Source organism: Anarrhichthys ocellatus, unplaced genomic scaffold, assembly GCF_004355925.1.
Source record: "Anarrhichthys ocellatus isolate YVR2014 unplaced genomic scaffold, GSC_Weel_1.0 scaffold22, whole genome shotgun sequence".
Classification (NCBI taxonomy): domain Eukaryota; kingdom Metazoa; phylum Chordata; class Actinopteri; order Perciformes; family Anarhichadidae; genus Anarrhichthys; species Anarrhichthys ocellatus.
Genome location: NW_022280052.1, coordinates 6150570 through 6171118, shown reverse-complemented (window position 1 = coordinate 6171118; position 20549 = coordinate 6150570). Strand labels below are relative to the sequence as shown.

General features: G+C 42.3%; 1 protein-coding gene across 3 annotated transcripts in view; it reads left to right on the top strand.

The window, feature by feature from the left end:
- The first annotated feature begins 4143 nt into the window (after positions 1–4143).
- Positions 4144–20549, top strand: part of rubcn (rubicon autophagy regulator) — a 19130-nt gene continuing 2724 nt past the window's right edge. The window contains exons 1-21 of one of the 3 annotated variants that reach the window (XM_031859593.1): positions 4144–4610; positions 6646–6799; positions 7407–7490; positions 8191–8350; positions 8602–8708; positions 8936–9161; positions 9664–10092; positions 10584–10631; positions 11196–11291; positions 11835–11950; positions 12184–12379; positions 13449–13556; positions 14309–14383; positions 16155–16215; positions 16438–16570; positions 16661–16806; positions 16933–16997; positions 17300–17538; positions 17912–17973; positions 18081–18234; positions 18384–18477. In XM_031859593.1, coding sequence (XP_031715453.1) covers positions 4573–4610; positions 6646–6799; positions 7407–7490; positions 8191–8350; positions 8602–8708; positions 8936–9161; positions 9664–10092; positions 10584–10631; positions 11196–11291; positions 11835–11950; positions 12184–12379; positions 13449–13556; positions 14309–14383; positions 16155–16215; positions 16438–16570; positions 16661–16806; positions 16933–16997; positions 17300–17538; positions 17912–17973; positions 18081–18234; positions 18384–18477 — 2791 coding nt within the window. In that variant the 5' untranslated portion in view covers positions 4144–4572. The remainder of the gene's footprint in view (positions 4611–6645; positions 6800–7406; positions 7491–8190; positions 8351–8601; positions 8709–8935; positions 9162–9663; positions 10093–10583; positions 10632–11195; positions 11292–11834; positions 11951–12183; positions 12380–13448; positions 13557–14308; positions 14384–16154; positions 16216–16437; positions 16571–16660; positions 16807–16932; positions 16998–17299; positions 17539–17911; positions 17974–18080; positions 18235–18383; positions 18478–20549) is intronic. The other 2 variants (XM_031859595.1, XM_031859594.1) reach the window with 2 other exon arrangements.

The window sequence follows — 20549 nt, the reverse complement described above, 5'->3', positions numbered from 1 at the left end:
GAAGCCCAAAGTCTCCGTGTGCATGAAGAGCAGAACAGATTTGGCCCATTGTGATCAAATGATATCCATTGTAGAAGAGACCATTGTCTATCGGAGAACAAAGAGAATGTTAGTAGTATATAGGTACCACCAATGCGCGTACACGTGTACTGAACAGTTTTTGCACGTGCTCGTGGGGAAATTTGCATAAGGTGGTACCTACTGTATATACTAATGTTAAGCAACCGGACCTCTGAAGAATTGAGGATACAGGCAAGTTATTCCAAGTATTTTATTAATTTCCTGGAGAACATCTGGCCAAATTAAAGATATATAGTGACATCCAAACAAAGCAAAACTAAAGAAAAATAATTCATAAATAAAATGAATAATTATTATAAAAAACAAAAGAAGTTCAAATTCTATTAAAAATTGCAATTATAACATTTGTATTATGTGCATACAACTACTCATTTTAGAGTTAATCAAATACGTAGAATGTTGAAGGAAAAAGTGTAAACATGGTATTATTATGAGTATCTTCCTTTGTAAATTAATTTAATTCCCACTAAAATCACAAATTAATTTGGTGGTCTTTACATTTCTTACAAACTTTGCATGACATCTTTAGCAGAAAGCTATAAACGGTCCATAATGTTCAAAATGGCAACCAAACGTCGGACCAAAAATACAACACGTCTATGATGAGAGCATCTAGTTCTGTTTTTTATAATATATATTAATGACTTACTCAGTAATTATGTTTGCAGCCAACTCTGACCACATCATTTCTCAGTCACAATCATGGAAATAGATCCAATGCTCTTCCCACCGTTCCTTGGAACAACAGGTTCTCTGTAATCTGATCAGTTTCCAGAGAACCAGGAACAAATCTTGGGAATCTGGTCCTTCCAGCGAACACACATGGAAAAAGTACCTTCCCCCGAAACTGATCAGATTCCAAAGATTTGTTCCTGGTTCTCTGGAATCTGATCAGTTTCCAGAGAACCAGCAACAAATCTCTGGAATCTGATCAGTTTCCAGAGAACCAGCAACAAATCTTTGGAATCTGATCAGTTTCGGGGGAAGGTACTTTTTCCATGAGTGTTCGCTGGAAGGACCCGATAAAACCTTTCTGCAGGAAGAAGAAAAGCTGACACCTGGTAGAGACAAAATCCGGACATTGTCCATTAATTATCACCTACATTTCAGGCATAAATTTTCACTTCATACTCAGAAAGGTGGTAATTGTCTAATCAACGCTGGCCTGTAACTTGATGTCTTCCGTCACCACAAAGCTGACAACCACTGACAGCTGATGTCAATTTCACTATGGAAAGATTTCAATTCAGAATATAGTTTGAATTCTCAGTGTCAACTTTCTAAATCAAGCAAGGAATAATGAGTGATTCATCCCAAAGGTAGTCTTTGCTGACGGTCTTTTCTCTTTCTAGCTATTGACTCAGCGTTGTCTGTGGCAATGACTGACACGTTTGTCACGTCCTAAATCAAACTGTGAATGCCATACTTGCTTATGACCAAAGAGGAAATGTGTGCTCTCATAACTCCTCTACGTCTGCCAGGTGTTCAGCTTCACCTCGGATGTGCTGCATCCTTATAATCGTTCTAAATCTCTTTATCCAGCTCTGCAGAGGTGAAGATAAAGGTTTGTATAAAGTGGCTTCAGTTAACGATCATAAGGAATAAAATGTTGTAGCTTCAGATAAAAGCATGAAATAATCTTTGATTTTCGACCAGAATAAAATGCAACAATATGGATGACCTTATTCATTCCCACCTTTTGTTCCTTTGTATTAAGGTGGCCATTTTATGTTTCAAAACAGTTTTCAGAGGAAGAAATATGAGCAATTTTCCAAGTGACTGAGTCACAATCCTGTCACCTTCTTTCAAGCAAAGTCTTCTCTGTGTGTTTTCTACACCACTCTTCTTTCTCTGTGTTGGATATGCTACATAAGATATAACATTAACGAACAACAACCGGCACATTGTTGCAGACACAGACTGGTTCAACCTGGCTCTGTGTCATCGGGACAACTCTTACTCACCTACTTTCAGGTATGGGTGTTCATGCCACAGCCGGTTACAGCTCCGAGTCACAGCGGCTCACACAGAGTTGTGGTAAGAACAGGGAGTGTTTTCCACGTCACTGTGAGCAAATACAGTTCAGTAAATTCAGTGAACCTTGAATGAAGGGTTACATCTGAAATGTCCTCTCCCTGAGACCTGATTATCAACTTGCGGTGACATGTCCTGTCTCCTGTATCAAATACGTTCACAGGAATATATTGTGTATATTATCCACAATTATTAAGTACAATTTTAAAGTTTTGAGTACTTCAAGACTAGATACAGTTACTTGTTACCTTTCCATATTTGAAGTTAATTAGCTTTATATTGAAACGCATGTGCAAACATCCACCTGCCCAATACATGATAATACATCAATAACAAAAATGCAGTACATTATAAAAAAGAGCCATTCTGCATAATCAGTACTTTTTGTTACTTGATGACAATATTTCTTTACATCACTTTAGTAAAATTTTAAATGCAGGATTTTTATTTGTAACAAGTATTTGTACATTGTGATATTACTGATTTTACTAAAGTAAATGATCTGAATACTTCTTACACAGGTATTATGAGATTTGAAGTAGTATCTAGATAAAGACATTAAAAACTTGCTAGGATTTTAGTATTGCATTTTAAAAACTCATCACGTATATTCAGAGATTATGTTTAGTGATAACATCTTCTTGGTAACATGTTCACTAGTGATAATTATCTTATCTCAGTATCACCAAAAGTATCTCAACTGTCAAATAATGTCACAGTGTGTGTGTGTGTGTGTGTGTGTGTGTGTGTTGCAAACGACAATTACTCACCATTCAGTCATCCGCCACCACACCCAGCTATGATTGGGGCTGAGATTTACTGTTTCACAGTGTGGCTCTCTTGACTGGCCACTGTCACCAAGTGATACAACTGACTCATGGAATCAACAGAAAACTCAAGACTGTGGCGCCATCATGTGGGTATGATGATTATATTAAAAAACAGGGGATTTGTGCATGATGGCTCACTACCACTGCTGACTGGCGTCTGAATCTAACACAGCCATCATTAATGTAGTAACACCTGCACTTTACTTTACTTTTTGGAGGCTACTTTATATCAAGTGTATGTCCACAAAGTCAACCTAAAGTTGCATTGATTTAATTTGAAGTTTTGGTAAATGATAATCCCCTACTCTTTGCCTGACAGTATTTCTCCTAGTAGTGTTTAAGTTTGGAAAATGATTTTATTCTCGATATGACGGTATAACATATATGTGGTGGATCGTCTTGTTCCAGCTCTTCACTGAAGTCACACAATGTTTGTGACAATGTTCTTTTTTAACATAGACAAACACTAAATATCATTACTTAATCATATCATATTATATATTAGTTTGGTATACAGTGTTTACATATACTAAATGAGCTGACTCTGCTAGTTTTGTTTTTAATTGCTTTTGTACAGTTTCTTTTTTCCTTTATAGGCTACAACTCGTTTACTTTCTCTATTTATCTGTAGTTATGTCTGTCTGAATTTCCACCTCTGGGGGTCAGTAAAGGCTTCTTGTATTTTAGGATAATGTTATACCCCTGTCTTCTAAATTATTGAAGACATATTTGGAAACTTTGGGATCTCTTCAAATGTTTTGCTGAACATCATGAGTTTGTAATGACAATGTTAAATATACAGCCTGTGAACAGAAGGGGACGAGAGAATGCATGTAAGGCAAGGCAAGGCAAGGCAAGGCAAGTTTATTTGTATAGCACATTTCAACAACAAGGTAATTCAAAGTGCTTCACATAAAACCATAAAAAGCATCAAAACATAAGGCAAAAGAGATTTAAAAAACAATTAAGAACATACATTGAAACAATAAAAACAGTCATTGAAACACTAACCCGGCCTCCCTGAGGTCTTATTTAGCGTGGGACTCCAACCCCGCCTCGGGACTCTAACCCGGACAATTGGACGCGGGACTCTAACCCCGTCTAGAGGTAATCAATTAACCATTATTATGTTATACGTGTGAGTTCAAACAGGGGGCAGCAGTCAGTTGCGTTAACGTACAGCAGGTGGCGGTGATGACAGGTTAACTCCGTTGAGCAGCCATGTGTTTCTAGAAAGCTCTTCTCTTCTACCAGCCACTTCAGAGGGTTTAATCCGTATGTTTACATATTGAAAGTCCTGCAGACGCAGTGGTAACCCGTTGGCACACCGCCCAAAAACAACGGAGGAAAATGAACTTGTAGAGTAAAAGCATGATTATCGTTAAAAAGTGGGCAGAGCAGAGGACATCACCGCCCACTTGCTGATGATAGCGGGTCATGCGGCCTTCACTGTTTTGATTCACAGCTCGGACAGGCGGGGCAGAGATGGCGTAGGACTGGAAGTCCGTGTGATTACCTAAAGCCACCCTACTACTACTGCGGGGACATCTGTTGTACGAAGGAAGATATTGGGAGTAATCGGGAAAAGCTGGCGGCTTTTTACGGGACTCGATTCCTTCCGGATGACATGGAGATATCGGCGGAGGGAGAGGCGGAGGAGCGCCGGTGAGTGATAGCCTGGGCTGGGCTGGGCTGGTTACTCGGCTAGCTGTGCTAACAGTGACCGTGGTTATATAAATGACAAAACTAGAAACTGTACCACTAGCCACCAAGTTGCCAATTCACCAATGTCGGCCAGTCATGAACTAAACCACTGTTACCATGTTGGATAGCTAAGTAGCTAGCTAGTTCACTGGTGGATAGTTAAGTTACTGAAGCTGGAGTGCTAGCGGCTAAGCTAGGCTAACCTGACATGTCAGAGCTGGACAACTTGGAGCAAACAGCACGAGCTAACTGCGAGGCTGGTCAACATGCTTGATCAACTGATTGACTTACTACTGGAAGTTTGGTTGCATTTTGAGAAATTTGTTTGCACATGTTAGCTAACCGCTAAGAGCTTGTTGTTAACTGTGCTAAACGTTAGCTATCGCCAAGCTATAGGTTGTGGTTACAGCTAACGCTAGCTGTCAAATTAAGTTTGACAGAAGCTAACGATAGTCGCTTGTGGTATTGTGCAATATATGAACACACTGAAAATTAAAAAGCAATATTTTGTGTATGAAATGTTGGCAAATTTAGCTACATGCTTGTTTTTTATAATTTTTTTAAACAAGCTGACATGAATAATACATTCTCCACATTCTGTGAACGCACGATTACTGGAAGAGTTTGTTTAACAGGAAAAGCTGCACAACTTCCCTCTTTTTCTGCCAAGTGCGCAAATGACGCAAACATGTATTTTTTTTTTTTTTTACACAAGTTGACATAAACAACACATTATTCGCATTCCTTGACAGCACGATTACTGGATTTCTTTCGAGTGTGCAATATACACTAAACTGACCTTTCAGTCTAAACAATGCACATTTATACTTTCAGTAGTAGAGACATTCCTGCCTTGTTAGGGCATTATAGGTACACGGATGATAAAGAACAGGGCCGTGACAACTTCTAGATCACCTTTGTTTGTTTAAGAATTGAAGGTATAAACAAGTCTTGAGGGTTTTCAAGTAGAGCTTGAGTTATGAGTCCTTTGATGGCTGTAGAGTGCAATGCGGGATGCTCGCTGTCTTCTATAGGCAGTGCAGGCAAGCATAGACACACACACACACTCTTGTTGCATAAATACACAATGTTCTTCAGTATGTGGAGAATGTTCCCTAACTATCAGCCTTCCTCTTTCTATGTTACATGATGTGATTTGATTAGTTAGCTCGGTAGCTGAACTCGTGATGCTGCTGCTGGTCAGCACTGCTGCTCTTACTGTGTTCATAAATGTGCTATTCATAGGTTTTATAGCCTTTGACTTGTCAACAGCTTCTGCAAGCACCTCTCTGCCTGATGTTGATGGTAATGAGTTTTTTCTTTAAAGAAAGAAAATAAGATGATCCAAAATTGTGGGTTAGTCAGTGAGGCTTCATGACTGCGTACGCCTAAATCAATCTTGCACAAAATGCATTCAAGCATCCACCAGTAACTAAAGTATAGTGTAATATATAAGTAGAAGATTAAATGTTAAATTATCCTCTACTCAAAGAACGCCCTCAAGTGTTAGTGTCTTCAGACAGCAGATGTATTTGTCCTGCAGCTGCAGTTATGTGACGAGTTAGACTGCTGACTGAAGGGGAAAAAAGAGGATGTCCTGGACATGAGCCAGTGTTTATGGCTCTTAGGGAATGTGACCTGATATGTTTTTAACTTAAGGCCTGGATTTTTGTAAACATTTTGTTGATAGGGAGGGAATGCATATTTACTGTTTGTTTATAATATGATTTTTGTCTGTCTTATCTATCTATTTGGCTAGGATGTGGTGATATTGTTATTACATTCATTCATGGCCAGCACCCTTAGTCACCAAGTTATCATAATTAAACTACTGAAGACTCACATTTTAGTTTTGGGAAAAGTATTTTTGTTCATGTGAGTGATGATTTAGGCCACAGCACTGCTAACACCAGCACTTCTTTACCTCCTTCCTCATTCCTAAACTTCCTCCTTCACCCTGTCTCACTCCTTCCTGCTTGCCCTGTTTCTCTTCCAGGAAAGAGCACTGGAAGCTACTGTCCAGCCTGAAGACCACGGTGGAGGGTCTCGTGTCCACCAACAATCCCAACGTGTGGTCCCGTTATGGCGGCTTGCAGCGGCTTCACAAGGACATGAACAACATCCTGAGCCATGGGCTGAAGAATGAGCAGGTCAGAACTCCGGAGGTCTGACCGATGCCACTCTCCCATTTTGTTTATATTTGTTGTGAACAGATTAACGATCACTTCCAGCCAGCTCTGACAGATTAGCTCTGAAATTTAGCTTTGGCCTGAAAATCTGCAATAGAGGCTTGTGTTTGAACATGGAGGAGCAATTGTTTCAAGGTGTGACCCATAACCTCACAATACCACACCATCAGACAACAAACTGCAGTACCAGTGTGCTCAATATTTCCATATTACCCATGTGATACACTCTGATAGAAGCTGCCGACAAATGCCACTGACAACAGAGATAAGGAAGTAATTCAAACTTAAGTTACACTACCACCAGTAAATGTAACCCTTCTATTCATCAGAGAGTAAGTTTCTCACTCACCCACCGCTTGTCAGGAATGGATGTTGTAGGTTTTATCACATGCTTTACCATTTTCTTTACCTTTTTTCAGCAAGTATTTACATCATTGCACAACTATTACCGGTCCTTATCGGTTCACTTCCTGGAATACAGGGAAGAACGGTTCACTATCACTCCCTCCATAATGGCATCTTGTGTTTATCCAAGCTGTAATGCGGCCACGCTGGTTTTGTGTTGCAGGTGTACTACAAGCAGAGAGACTACTGGCCGTTTGTGTGGTGTGTTCGCTACATCAGCCCTCACCTCGCCTCGCACGTTGAACAGGTATGAATCCCGGCAGCAACATGTACGCTGGTATTTATTTGGAGACTGTGAACTTACCTCGCAGTACAGTTTTCATTATGTTCCCAGAAAGATTTGGTTTTAAGATAATGAACTTTTCAGGTTCCACATTTTGCTGCAAGAAAGGGCTGGTATTCTCAGTTCTGTAATTGATATTCACACACAACAAATGATGTGCCTGTGCATTGTATTCACTGTTATGTTATTTTGTTTGTTTGCTCCACCTGCCACTGTAGCAGGAAACTGACCCTCATTCAGCTGGTACATTGTGTAGCTTTTGTACAGTGCCAGTAGGTGGTGAATTTGAGAGCCCGCCTGACTGCCAAGTTTTTAGTTTCATGGAAAGTAAATACCTGACAGTTCACACAGTCAGACGCCTTCAGCAGAGTCACTACATTTCCTGGATTGCATGTTCTTTGTTGTTGTGGAGAACAGTCCCCTCTGTCAAGTGTGCAACAGTAAATAGATGGAGTATCATTCAAACTGGGCAGTAAACAAACAGCATTATGTTTGGTGTAAATAGTATGAGATCCCATGATACTGGTTGTTCTAAACAATTAAAAAAAGCTTTTCTTATATTCAGTGAAATAGTGATTGTCATATCACTCTACCTCCCCCCCCCCTCACAATATGCTCCTGTTTCACATTTCTCTCTCTCCTCTCCCTCTGTCTCTGTCCACAGTTCAGTCACCTGGAGCCGGTGCTGAGTAGCGGCATGCAGAGTGCTGGTGAGAGCTACAAGGCTGAGCGCTGGCTCCTTCACAGCTTACAGGTTCACTTGCTGTCGGCTCAGCTGCGACCTCTGCTCCGGCATCTGGGGCATACACGAAAGTACTTTAATGGTGAGTTGCAAGGGTCAAATGGATGGTCCAGTTTAATATAGACGACATTGGTGTGAAGTGTAAACTAAAGTATGAAGCAGCTAAAATTAATTCTGTTAATTTCTGTTCCTGTTCTTCTGTGCGACTTCCTCTCTTTCACTTTTCTTTTTTTGTCTTCACTTCACTAATAAATGATCTCTGTCATTATCTTATCTCCTTACCGCTCTTTATTTCTCCCCCCTTTTTTCCGTCCCTCTGTCTCTACCTTTCAGATGATGCCTTTCTGCTGAGCGAGCCCCATGTGACCGCCATGTTCCAGTGTCTGGAAGCCGTGGAGCAGAATAACCCCAAACTGCTGGCCCAAGTAGACACTTTCGGGGTGGGTCTTGTGAAATCACTTCGATAAAAGTCCACTTTGCTGCATTTAACTCATCCATTTTCAGTTTGTTGTTCATCTTTTGTCCATCATCTGTTTTTTATTTTATAACATAAGAAAAAGTGATGGTGCTTCACACTCTCATTATCGGTCTTTGATGGGTGGTGTTATTTTACACTACCTGTTTTGGCTTCCTGTTTATTTTGTATCGCTTCCTTTTCACCCTCCAGCTGTCCCCTCTGAAGGGCCCACCATGTCTGGGCCTGTTGAAGAGCCAGAGCCTGTGTGTGTTGCCTGGGGCCGGTGGTGTTTGGATGAAGGCTGACTCGGCTCCCAGAGGAGAATCTCTGAATCGCAGACTCACCACCTCCAACTGCTCCCTCAGAGAAGCAGTCGCCACCAGCCACAACTCTGGGAACACTACGGGAGTCAGATCCCAAAACAGCAACAGCACAAGTGAGGAAAGAGTGACAAGTGGAGTTATTTTTTTGTAAAGGGGTTTGTGGATTTGTTCATGTTATGCTTTTAATGTGTGAAATTTCTGGTCAGATCTCAGCAAAGGGTGTCGTCTATGAAGAGACTTCTTGCATCGGTCTCGATCTAAGAGAAGGATTTTGGAGTTGAATATTGAGTGAAGCAAATGAAATATAAGGTCACTATTCTGCAATCGGTATATACTGTATACAGGGTGATTGGGGAATGGCACTATGAATGCACTACAGTTTGTATGTGAATAGACGGACTGACTTAGACACACAGAGGCCTGATTGTTTGTCAGTTATTCAAAAATGTGTTGGTATAGCCTCAAAATCTCTGTCCTAAACTGGCTGTGCTCACTAAAATCTTTTTTCTAATTAGTGTTTTAATATAATGGTTACTTTTATTGGTTTTAATCAATCTGTAAGCCTGTGACACGGTGTCTGGCTCCATCTCACATTATCTACCTGCTCTGTTGCAGACACTACCTCTCCAGCCAGCAGCCTGGGAGCTCCCTGGGTGTGCGTGTCCAGGCGGGGGCAGAGTGAGCGTGGTGTGACGCCCCCTCTTGGCCCCGCCTCGGCCCCTTGTATCTCGCTCACAGAGGCCCCCTCGTCCACCTCCCTCCAGCCTGAGGCCGGGGACTCTGGTGAGGGCGACTATGACGACGGTCCGGAGTACCTAGCCATTGGTAACCTGGGGCAGCGCAGCAGCCGCTGTGACTCCCAAAGCTCCACCCACAGCAGCGAGCAGGGCGTCACCCAGGGCCAGTCCCTGCAACGGAGTGCCCTAGTTCCGCCCCCACCCAGGCGCTCGTCGTTCTCAGAGGGCCAGAGGGGGCTGGGCCGGGCGCCCAGAGGACACACCCGCTCGTTTTCTGACACGGGGGTCAATCAGCAACTCAGGAAGGGTAAGAAAACGTAATGTGACAATAGCTGGGCTACCTTCCATCTGTTAGTGTGTTAGTTATGTTGTATTGAATTAGAAGCCCTCCATTTGTCCTGTAATACATTAATTGGAAAACAAGGCATCATCGATCCCTGAGATCTTCTTCTACCGGCACAACCCTAATATTATAAAGTGAGGTTTCAGTTTCCTGCAGGTGATGGAAACACATCTGATTAACAATTCCTTTTTTTTGCTCAATGTTTGCACAAAGCGTATGTGAGATTCAGATGTGGGTGTACCTGAATGCTCTATTTGCTGTATTCTCAGCTCTGTAAGATATGGCGAGGCCGCATGTTTTCTCAGAATGTGCACACTTCCTGTCTGAGGGTTCTAAACGTTTCCGAATTAACATCGCTATTCTCGTTGCTCACCGTTTCCCATTGGCTTGAGGTAACTTTCTCTCCTTCTGCTCTATTTCTCTCTCTCTCTCTCTCTTTTACTGTTTGTGCGAAGGAGGGGGCCCCCGAAAAATCACCATAATAATAGAAGATCCGGTAGCAGGTTGGCAGTGCAGTTCCACTGTGCTCCATCACTATACCCCTCTTTCCTTTTACTCTGCATGCTGAGGAGCTCTTCCCATCCCGCTCATTTCAAGTCTTGCCTTCAGCTCCTAATACGTGCTTTTTGTCTTTGATGGTCAAATTGATGTGAAGAGGCCATGAATGACTCCTTTCACTGTTGTGTTTATGTCCATGCACACATTTGTCATAACCGATCAGTGTTGTGTTAAAGTATCAGTTTTTTATATAAATATATATATATTTGTCATTTTGAATTTTCTTTTTTTCTTTTTCCTTGTATATGTAAATAATCATTTTTTGTGAATCTGTACATACCATATTCAAGTCATTACACTGTCAAAGGTCAGCAGTCATGTTTTTGTTTCTGCATGCAATAAAGTGAGCCCTCTCCATAGATTTTACCGATTGCTTGACAGAAAAACGACTTTTAATCTACAAATGTTGACGCATGTTCCCATCAATCTCAAAGAATTCTGTGTTTTATTTTAGTGACTCTCGCATTCGGGTGAAAAAAGTCACTTAACATGTTGTGTTTGTCTCTCAGAATCAGCAGAGGACGACTGCTGTGTAAAGAGCTACAGCCCGTTCTCACCTCAGTGCAAAGATGTCGGCTCGCCCGGTTCCCTCTACATGGAGTCTCGTGAGTCTTCTGCCTTTACAGTTCTGTTGCACTTAAAAATGAGCGCGATAGTAGAAAAGGGATTTGCTCTTATCCTGTGATTGGTAGAGATTATTATTTTTTTTTTAAGGAAGATTTGAGCCAGAGAAAGTTCACAGCAAACTTAAATAGGGAAGGAAGTTGAAGAGGAAAGCTGACATGACATGTTTCTGAATGTAGCAAGTGAGTCATCTGGTCCACAAATGTGACACTCTGGACCTGAGCAGGAAGGTCATAGAAAGGGGTGTGTGTGTGTGTGTGTGTGTGTGTGTTATTGGGATTTTATGGTGTAGATAATACTGTAAGACAATAAAATACTCTGACAGCATGCAGTTGGCTTTTGGCAAGCTTAGAGCTTTTTTATTTTCTTTAGTTTCTACCAGGTGCTTTTGAGACATTTTGAAAGCTTTAGCAGATTACATTAAGAATCCAACAGAAACACACACTCAAGTGCAGGAAACACAATGTGTCCTTTCTGTTTTGTGTATTGATGTATCTTCCGTGTACATGTTTTGGTCTCTTCAGACGGGACCCAGCACAACAGTGTTCCCGATGGGATGTTCAGGCAGCCGTCGGAGGGTCAGAGCCTCATCAGCTACCTGTCGGAGCAGGACTTTGGCAGCTGTGCTGATCTTGAGAAGGTTGGGGTCCATTTTAACACATGATGAACTCTGACTAGTGTTGGTGCTGATTGATCAATCAGTTAGTCAATCACCAATCTGAACTTTGATTATATACACTTTTACAAATGCAGCAACTCGGTGCTAAAATGTTGCCAAATCTGTGATACAGTGCAGTGTTGAACTTATTATGTTGCATGTCGGAAAAGTCTCATCTCCTCTGATGGATTCATCATTTTCCCTTTGCTCTGTAGGAAAATGCTCATTTCAGCATTTCCGAGTCCCTTATTGCCGCCATCGAGCTGATGAAGTACAACCTGCGGCGTCAGGAGGAGGGCGAGGAGGAGGGAGACAGCGACTGTGAGATTCAGCAGCTCAAACAGAAGATCCGCCTGCGCAGGCAGCTGATCCGACGCAGCCGCGTGCCGCCCTGCGCAAACGCCCAGCACAGTAAGGCAACATGAGGAGCGAGGAGCAGTTTAATCACACAATGGACACACGGTCTTTTCTTCACAACTTTTTTCATTGACTTACAAATCCTCAGTTGATCATCTACCATTTCACGGTCTCTTAATGGCGAACGTGCTTTTAGTTACGAGACTTTAGTTGAAAATGCTACGTTTGTTGCTTCTTTGTTACAAATACACTTTGTTCTTTAATAATCCTCAAGAGGAAGAAATCAATTTGAGGAAGTAGTTCTTCCTCAAGCGCTACTTCCTCAAATTGATTCGTCAAATGAATGTTTTAACTATGTCTTAACATAAACAGAAATTACTACCACTTTGGAAACTAACTAGCTCCTAACTTGGACTTGATGGCGCCAGGCTTGCTTTGATTTCAGTTTGTCGTACATGTGCTGACAGCTACACTGATTAAAAAAAATCCTACATCATATTATTATGTAGATCAAGCAAAACAAAAGTTTTTTGAACATAATTCAAAAAGTGCCACAACAAAGATTTCAACCCTGACGCCAGGATCCCAGTGTCTGTTCAGGTCATTTTTAACATTGGGACAATCACAGCTGCAATCCATCTCACTCGTACTGATTTAAGGTTTATCAGGCCACAGAAATGTTGCGCTCTAACCTAATGAAAGAGCCAGCTGGTCCATTCGTAATCATATTGGAAGTTATTAACAAAATCATTGTTGTGTGGGTGGACCTAACAAGATTGGCTGCAATTACGTAAATACATCTTGAACAAAATGTACAATTTATTGTGTTTGGAACAATGCAGGTTAACTTCATACTGTATATTTTAATGTAAAGCTACAAACTTATTTTTTATTGTTATTATCACAGATTTCATAATGCGACGTTTACATCCGCTCAGGTTTATTTGTTTCAGTGAATACAATGAGATTTGTTTGATATTTCCATATATTCCTCTTCATCTGGCTCATCCTGGGCTCAGTGGTGTTCTCACTGCATGACGGTGTCATTTGCTACAGATGTGATTTCTGGCCTTTATTTCTGTATCCCTCTTGTTTAATCTCTTGTCTGCTTCCTCTCCTGCAGTTTTGCACTCCACTGACAGCGGGGGCTCCAGGAGGAGCTCTCAGGACTCCTACCAGGGCCTTTCTGACTCCGGCTCAGCTGAGGAGGTGGAGGAGTGCGAACTACGAGGTAGAGAGAGGGAACGGGGGAACACCAGGAAAGACTTAACGGTCTTTGTTTTTGTTGTAATCAGTGTGAACAAACTCCTTCCATCCAGGCTTATGATTGTCCGTTCAGCATCTTTTTACTTTTAAGCAATGTTAATGTTAATTTAAATGTGTTCTAAGACTCTGAATAATTCATCATTTGTCTGCTTGGATGACTTTCTGTTCTAGTCATAATTCATAACCTAATCACCACACTTGCTTCATGTTGCTAACCCAGCATGTCACATGGACCATAAACATGGAAGTCTGAGTGCAAAAGTCACAGACTGGTGGTCTGTAAAATGTTTTCTTAGTGTTACTATTTTTACAGACATTACGGTCATGTGAGTCATGATCTTATGGTGCGTTTGGTCTGTAAAAGCTTCCGGCGTATTCCAGTCAGTGTTCACCACGCCTCAACATCTTCCTCTCAATAAATTGATTAGATTTAAGTTCCTGTTTTGTGTGACAAATGGTAATCGCTAACATTCAGGAAGACCAGAGCACGTATCGCTTCGATGCCGTTAACCCGGGTTGTGGGATTTCATACGTGCACGTACTTCATGTATTGTTTGACTGCATCTCTCAGCGCTGTGGTTTGAGCATACAAAGTGTGCTGTATGGTGGAGCTGTGTTACTGCATGACTTCCACATCTACTGTGGGGTGTTTTTAAAAGAAGTAAATGTTTGTGCTTGTGGTGACAGTCGTGCTGAGTGTTAGTTTCTGTCTCTCAGATGGCTGTGAGGGTCAGTCCCTGCTGGCGGTGTCTCAGAACGGCCTCTCCCTGTCACTCGCCTCCCTATTCTCAGGTATCTGCAGGCTGGACGGTTGGGGCGAGGCTCCACAGCTACAATACAGACCGTTTACTGTGGCCGGGGGGGGGGGGGGCTCCTCTGGGAGGAAGCTGATGGCTCCACTCCAAACTGACAATTCAATCCTTCCTGTTAAACTGGAGGGCACTTTAACCATTTACACTTCTCATCTTCTTATTTTGACCATACTGATTGAGTATGTTCAAATATCTCAATGAACACAACCTTCAGTAAGTTAAAGACACTTAAGGAATTAACCTAAAAATGACTTTTTCTCAGCATACTGATGAGATGGATATACATCATTCTTTTTTTTAGTAAATCCATGAACGCACCGCTTTCAGGTTTGGTTCTGCACGACTGTATGTACTCTGGCTTAAGGTCATGCAGTACAAATCCTAAAATGTACTTAACTGTTTTCACAAAGGCGTTATGACGAAAGATAATGTCTGCCAACTTTACATTTCGTGTTGGTAATGAACAAAAGGAGTGTTCAGTTGCTCTATTCTTCCGATTTTGAAAGTTGGAAGTGAAACTGTCCTCATTTTGGAGTCGAGCCAGCTGCCTCCTCACCTCTGCCGAATAATGTGCTTGGCTCTATGTGTTAGTGCTTGTTGTTCAGTGCTCCAGGGCTTTGGTAGACAAATGTGCCTGTACCTGTTAAGGGAGGCTCATGGGAGGAGACGAGGGAGTGAACAATTGGCATTCTGTGGCATCTGTAACTACAGGGATTATTCACTCATTCATCCATCCATCCCATTATTCATGAGGTCCAATCCGACTCCGGTGAATATGAGGTGTGATCGTTTTCTGTCGCATTCACATCCTTCCACCATGTTGTTCGTTTTTTTTAAAGTTTGAAGTCAGCCTGATATTAATTGGTTCACAATGTAATGTTTTCCTGGTCGGCATTAAGTGCTACATTCTTCTGTTTGTATTAGATTGTTTCAATCCAAATAATCTCAATGATTTATACTTAACTGCATCCCGTAACCAAAATCATCTCACCCAGAGTACAACCAGAATCCTTAAACCTAATCAGGATCCATGTGTGTGATTGTATTTGAGTACTGATGAGATGAAAACACACTTTGATTAGTACTGTAACAGAAAATACGCCGTCATTGTATGTATCCTATGACGCGTCTTAAAAGTGTAGTTAATAGAAAACCACACATTTCCATGAAAACAAGCTCTACCTGTTTGGTTTGTCAGAACCACATTATTCACCATTTCTCTTAAAAATGTTCTCGTGTGTGTGAACATCCTCTGGAAGCACAATATTGACATGGAGAGCATTGGTCATAATTATCTTAATATTTGATTTAGTGAGCACTCTTCTGATAGAAATTAGCCACACAAGAATCCATGCAGGCACATTTTTGTTCTTCCAAAGCCGCTGTGCTTAATGTCGTTGCTTCCGCGTTGTTTGTGTGTGTGTATATATAGCAACATGGCTTTGCTGCATGCTACCTGCTAAATTACCTTTTAAAACATGCTTGAATTTCATCAGAGATGTGATGTTTTTAAGGACTTTTTACTTTCCGCATCTTATTTTTGTGTGTCTAATCGCATCTCTCTTAAATTATTCATTTTCAAAACATTAAACACTGCTCAGCAGTGGCAAATAGTGCCATGGCGAGAAATTAACAACTCCAGGCAAATTCAGCCATCATCTGACCGTTATTTCCAATTCTACAAATCTATGTTAAACTGCTCCTAAGTGGTCAAATCTCTTTTATTTGACTGTTGTCTTATTGTCTTCCAGATGCAGACATTAAGCGCAGCGTAAGCTCCAGCAGCAGGTCTTTCCTCAGCTCAGAATCTATGTAAGTTACACACTTCCTATTTCCCTTCTTCCTCTTGATAATGCAGAATAATCATTTTTCACAATCCTATTAATTGAAAACTGTTGAAGCAAATTTAGTTACAAAATTACAAATTGGTGGCTTAGTGGGGATTTTATGTCATGTCTGTGGAATAGCGACAAATTTGAAAACCGATGTATTACAACATACAAATATATTCTGTCCTTTTTTGTGTATTTTCAGCTCTCCGTCCTTCCTCCAGTCTAACTCGGCTGAGTCGGTAGCCATGGGTTTACTCAGGCAATTTGAGGGCATGCAGCTTCCTGCGGCCTCTGAGCTCGACTGGCTGGTCCCAGAACACGACGCTCCACAGAAGGTACAACACAATGCTTTTATATCTCCACACATGTCGCACAACACGGCAATAATGACTATAACTGAAAATACTTTGCTCGCTCTCTCCTAGCTGCTGCCCATCCCCGACTCTCTGCCGATCTCGCCCGATGATGGTGAACACGCAGACATCTACAAGCTGAGGATTCGGGTTCGAGGTAACCTGGAGTGGGCGCCGCCCCGACCGCAGATCATCTTCAACATTCACTCCGCCCCCAAGTGAGTCCTCACCGGGTTTTACCTGTCTTTATCAATTTATTCTTTTTATTTTGTTGTTCATTCATTTTGTTGTTGTCATGACACCTGCAGAATTCATATTACTTACACGTTTTCTTTCCGTGTCAGGAGGAAGATAGTTGTGGCTAAACAGAACTACCGCTGCGCTGGCTGTGGGACCCGTATCGACCCAGGTAAACACTTGTTGTCCTTGGAAATGTTGCAAGGCATGTAAGCTTTAACATGCATTTGGACATGTTTTTATTAAACAAACATATCATAACAATACATATATATTTACGGCTTCAGTTCTTGTTTTTGATTTTATTTCACAAGTGCACCTTTATCACTTGTTTTCCAATGTGATCAGCTGGCCTAAAATTTGATATTTCGCTATGGTGGTTTCCTTTATATATAGAAATGCTATGCAGACACAGTATCATTCCATATTCTTACCTCTACCCACTTGTGTCTCTGCTGTCCGTCCACGCTTCAGATTACATCAAGCGACTGCGTTACTGTGAATACCTCGGCCGTTACTTCTGCCAGTGCTGCCATGAGAACGCCCAGGCGGTGGTTCCCGGGCGAGTGCTGAGGAAGTGGGACTTCAGCAAGTACTATGTCAGCAACTTTGCCCGGGACCTGCTGAGCAAGATCGCCGGAGACCCGCTATTCAACCCCAATGACATCAACAGTGGCCTGTACAAGAAGGTCAAAGCTCTGGAGGCAGTCAGGGTGAGCACAGAGCATGAATAGAGCCATTTATGTCCTCGACCTCAAACAGTAAGTCGGTGATACTGAAATCGTTATGTGCTTCATTCAGCAGGACTGGGCTAAAAGAGCAAGAATACACATTCAAACCTATTCATGAAGAGATAAAATAGCACAGAGTTGTTTATTAACGTGTCAATGCAGTTTATACCTACTGGGAAATAGAGAGGGAGGAGAAATGTGATGCTTCCTCACCTCAGGCAGCTGATTATTAAACACTTGGTCAACACAGATGCTGTTATTGTAAACTGAACCTGGCCTTCCCGCTCCTTCCACCATGTATTAAACGGTGTGTTTCTGTCCGTGCATGTTTAAGTAACAAGTTGTTTTTGTTTAGGTTTTGAGAGTGCAGCTGTTTCACATGAAAAATCTCTTCAAGACCTGTCGCTTTGCTAAAGAGTAAGTCGTCTGCCTGAAAAAATTTCAAAACATATTTATTCTCTCTGCAAAGACGGACATCATTGTGTGTGTGTGTGTGTGTGTGTGTGTGTGTGTGTGTCCCTCAGGGTGCTGGACCAGTTCGACAGCCTGCCAGGTCACCTGACCGATGACCTTCATCTCTTCTCCCTCAGTGACCTCGCCGCTGTGCGTAACGGGGACCTGGCTCCCCGAATGAAAGAGCTGCTTAAACTTGGTACCATGCACGTAGCTGGCTGTGTGGTAAGACCCCCATGTAACTTCTCCTCTAACGTGGAGAGCTAATCCAGTTTATTTTTTACAACTGTTATAATGTCATCAAATAACAAAGAGATGCCCGACTTAATCAAATGTCTGCTCTCTCTGTCACGGTTGCTCCGATCGACCCCCAGCTGTGTCAGGCAAAGGGCTTCGTGTGCGAGTTCTGCAGCAACGACAAAGACATCATCTTCCCCTTCCAGCTGAACAAGTGCCAGCGCTGCGAAGGTGAGCCCTCTCTGCTGACGGCAGGCCTGGGCGGCTCAAGAGCCCCCCGGCCCCGCTCCGTTCCACTTACCTGGAGAGACTGGAAGATCTCCAAACCTCGTAGGCTGGCGAGGGCCCTCTCCAAAGACAGGAGGGAGGGGGAGGGAGGGGAGGGAGGCTTAGAGCAAGGTGTCGATCCAGGGGCGAAGAGTAGGGTGCAAGAGGAAAGGGGTGATGCAGCAGCAGAGAGACAGGGACTGGGGGGAATATTTCAAGCTTTCGCTCCTGGAAGATTGGTGAAAGCTTTCTCCACGAGTAAAAGCAACGAGGAAGAGCAGGAGACAGAGTCAGAGAGGGAGGAAGAGATGAAGGGTGATGGAGGAGGAGGAAATGGGGAGGAGTATAGCAAAGAGAGGGAAAAGAGTAAGGAAAGGGGAGATGGTCATGCAAACAGCAAAAAAGTCAACTTATTAAAGGTTCTTCCCACAGACAGAAGAGGCAGTTACAGCGAAACATGCAGCAGCATGGAGAGTCTAGATGAAGCAGGACAAGAGAGGAAAGCACTTTTATCAGGGTTAGTGAGTAAGGGTTTCTCCAAAAGAGAGATGGAGGAACGGAAAGAGAAGGAGTCTAAAAAACGATTTTGGGAGAAAGAAGCTGGATCGGAGGACAAAGTGAAAGGCAGCAGAGAGGACATTTCAGACAAAGGCCAAATGGACGCAGCTGAAGGAGAAATATCTGGTGCAGAAAACGAGGACAAATTTACGCTAATGAAATTGTTAAATCCTCGTCAGCTGTTTGCTGTTTTCTCCAGAGGGAGGAGCAAAGGAGAGGAGGCTAGAAGTGGGGAGAGTAACGGAAAAAGCAAGATGGATTCTGAGGAGGAAAGCCGACAAGAGCCAGCCCACATAACGCAGACTACCTGGAGGGGGAGGAAAACACGCAAGGCTAGGAGAGAAGCCGGAGGCCGGAAGAGTAGGAAAGGGACCGAAAAAGAGAGCAAGAGTGCAAGTGGAGAAATGGAAGAGATGAGTGATGCAGATTGTTGTGTTGAGAGCAGTGGAGGACAAAAGCAAGAGCAACATTAAGCTAAGAGATGCAGTAATTCAATGCCTTCTCCTTGAATGAGCCAAGTTACAGCTCACTAAGCTGCTGACGGGTTATTATTTGATCTGCTGGATAAAAGAGTGCATTGTGTTTGTCCAGATATTAATGACTGCTTGATAACAGTTAACCGAGGGCTTCAGGATTAGTTAACTCTTCGAATCATTTCAAGTAAACGTCTTGTTAGGTTTACAGAGTCTTTGTAGTCTGTAGATGTCAGATAACTAACATGTTATATCTTTTTATTAGTTATTCTGCTTCTGCTGTCATTTTGCACCAAGTTCTTTGCACTACAGGGGTGTTGGTATTTCTCTGCTTTGGGTCTGATTTGGTGGCGGATGTCTTTGTCTTTGGTTGCAGAGATGTTTGTGTGAGACGGCTGATACCGAAGCTGTCGTCAGTCCCGGTTTAGTTTCTGTTCTTTGGCTCTGAGCGACAGGGACGGACGGCAAATGACACCAAAGCGGTGGATCACTCACAAACGTTTGCGTTGGTCGTGAGATTCAGTTTGGTCTGTTACACATTTGAGCCGGTGGAGGAGTCGTGTTTTCATCCGAGCCGACCGGTACTTCAGCTGATTTCACTGATTCATTCGTCTTTTTTTTTATGTGTGACATCAGCAGATGCGGTATTTCATTTCAATGTAGGAAACACTGCCTGTTGTTGTGAAGCCATGTTATCATTTTGATTTTTGTTGAAGGAAGAATGTCTCTGAATTAATTTGTAATTTATTCTTTAAGTTGATATTATTTAAGCTTCATCTTCATGAAATAAACGCCACTTTTTAAGTTGAGTTGCCTGTCATTTTATTCACTTTCATTCCATTTCTTTTTGCAAACATAGAAACTAAAAACGGATGCCAGTTGAATCATTGCCAGTCATGATTACCTGTTAAGACATTGAAGAGTTTTAAAGCGCTCTGGTGGCCTCTCTTGGAATTATGGGATGTGTATGAACAGGTTGAGGGTGTGGCGTGAGTCTCCCCCCCC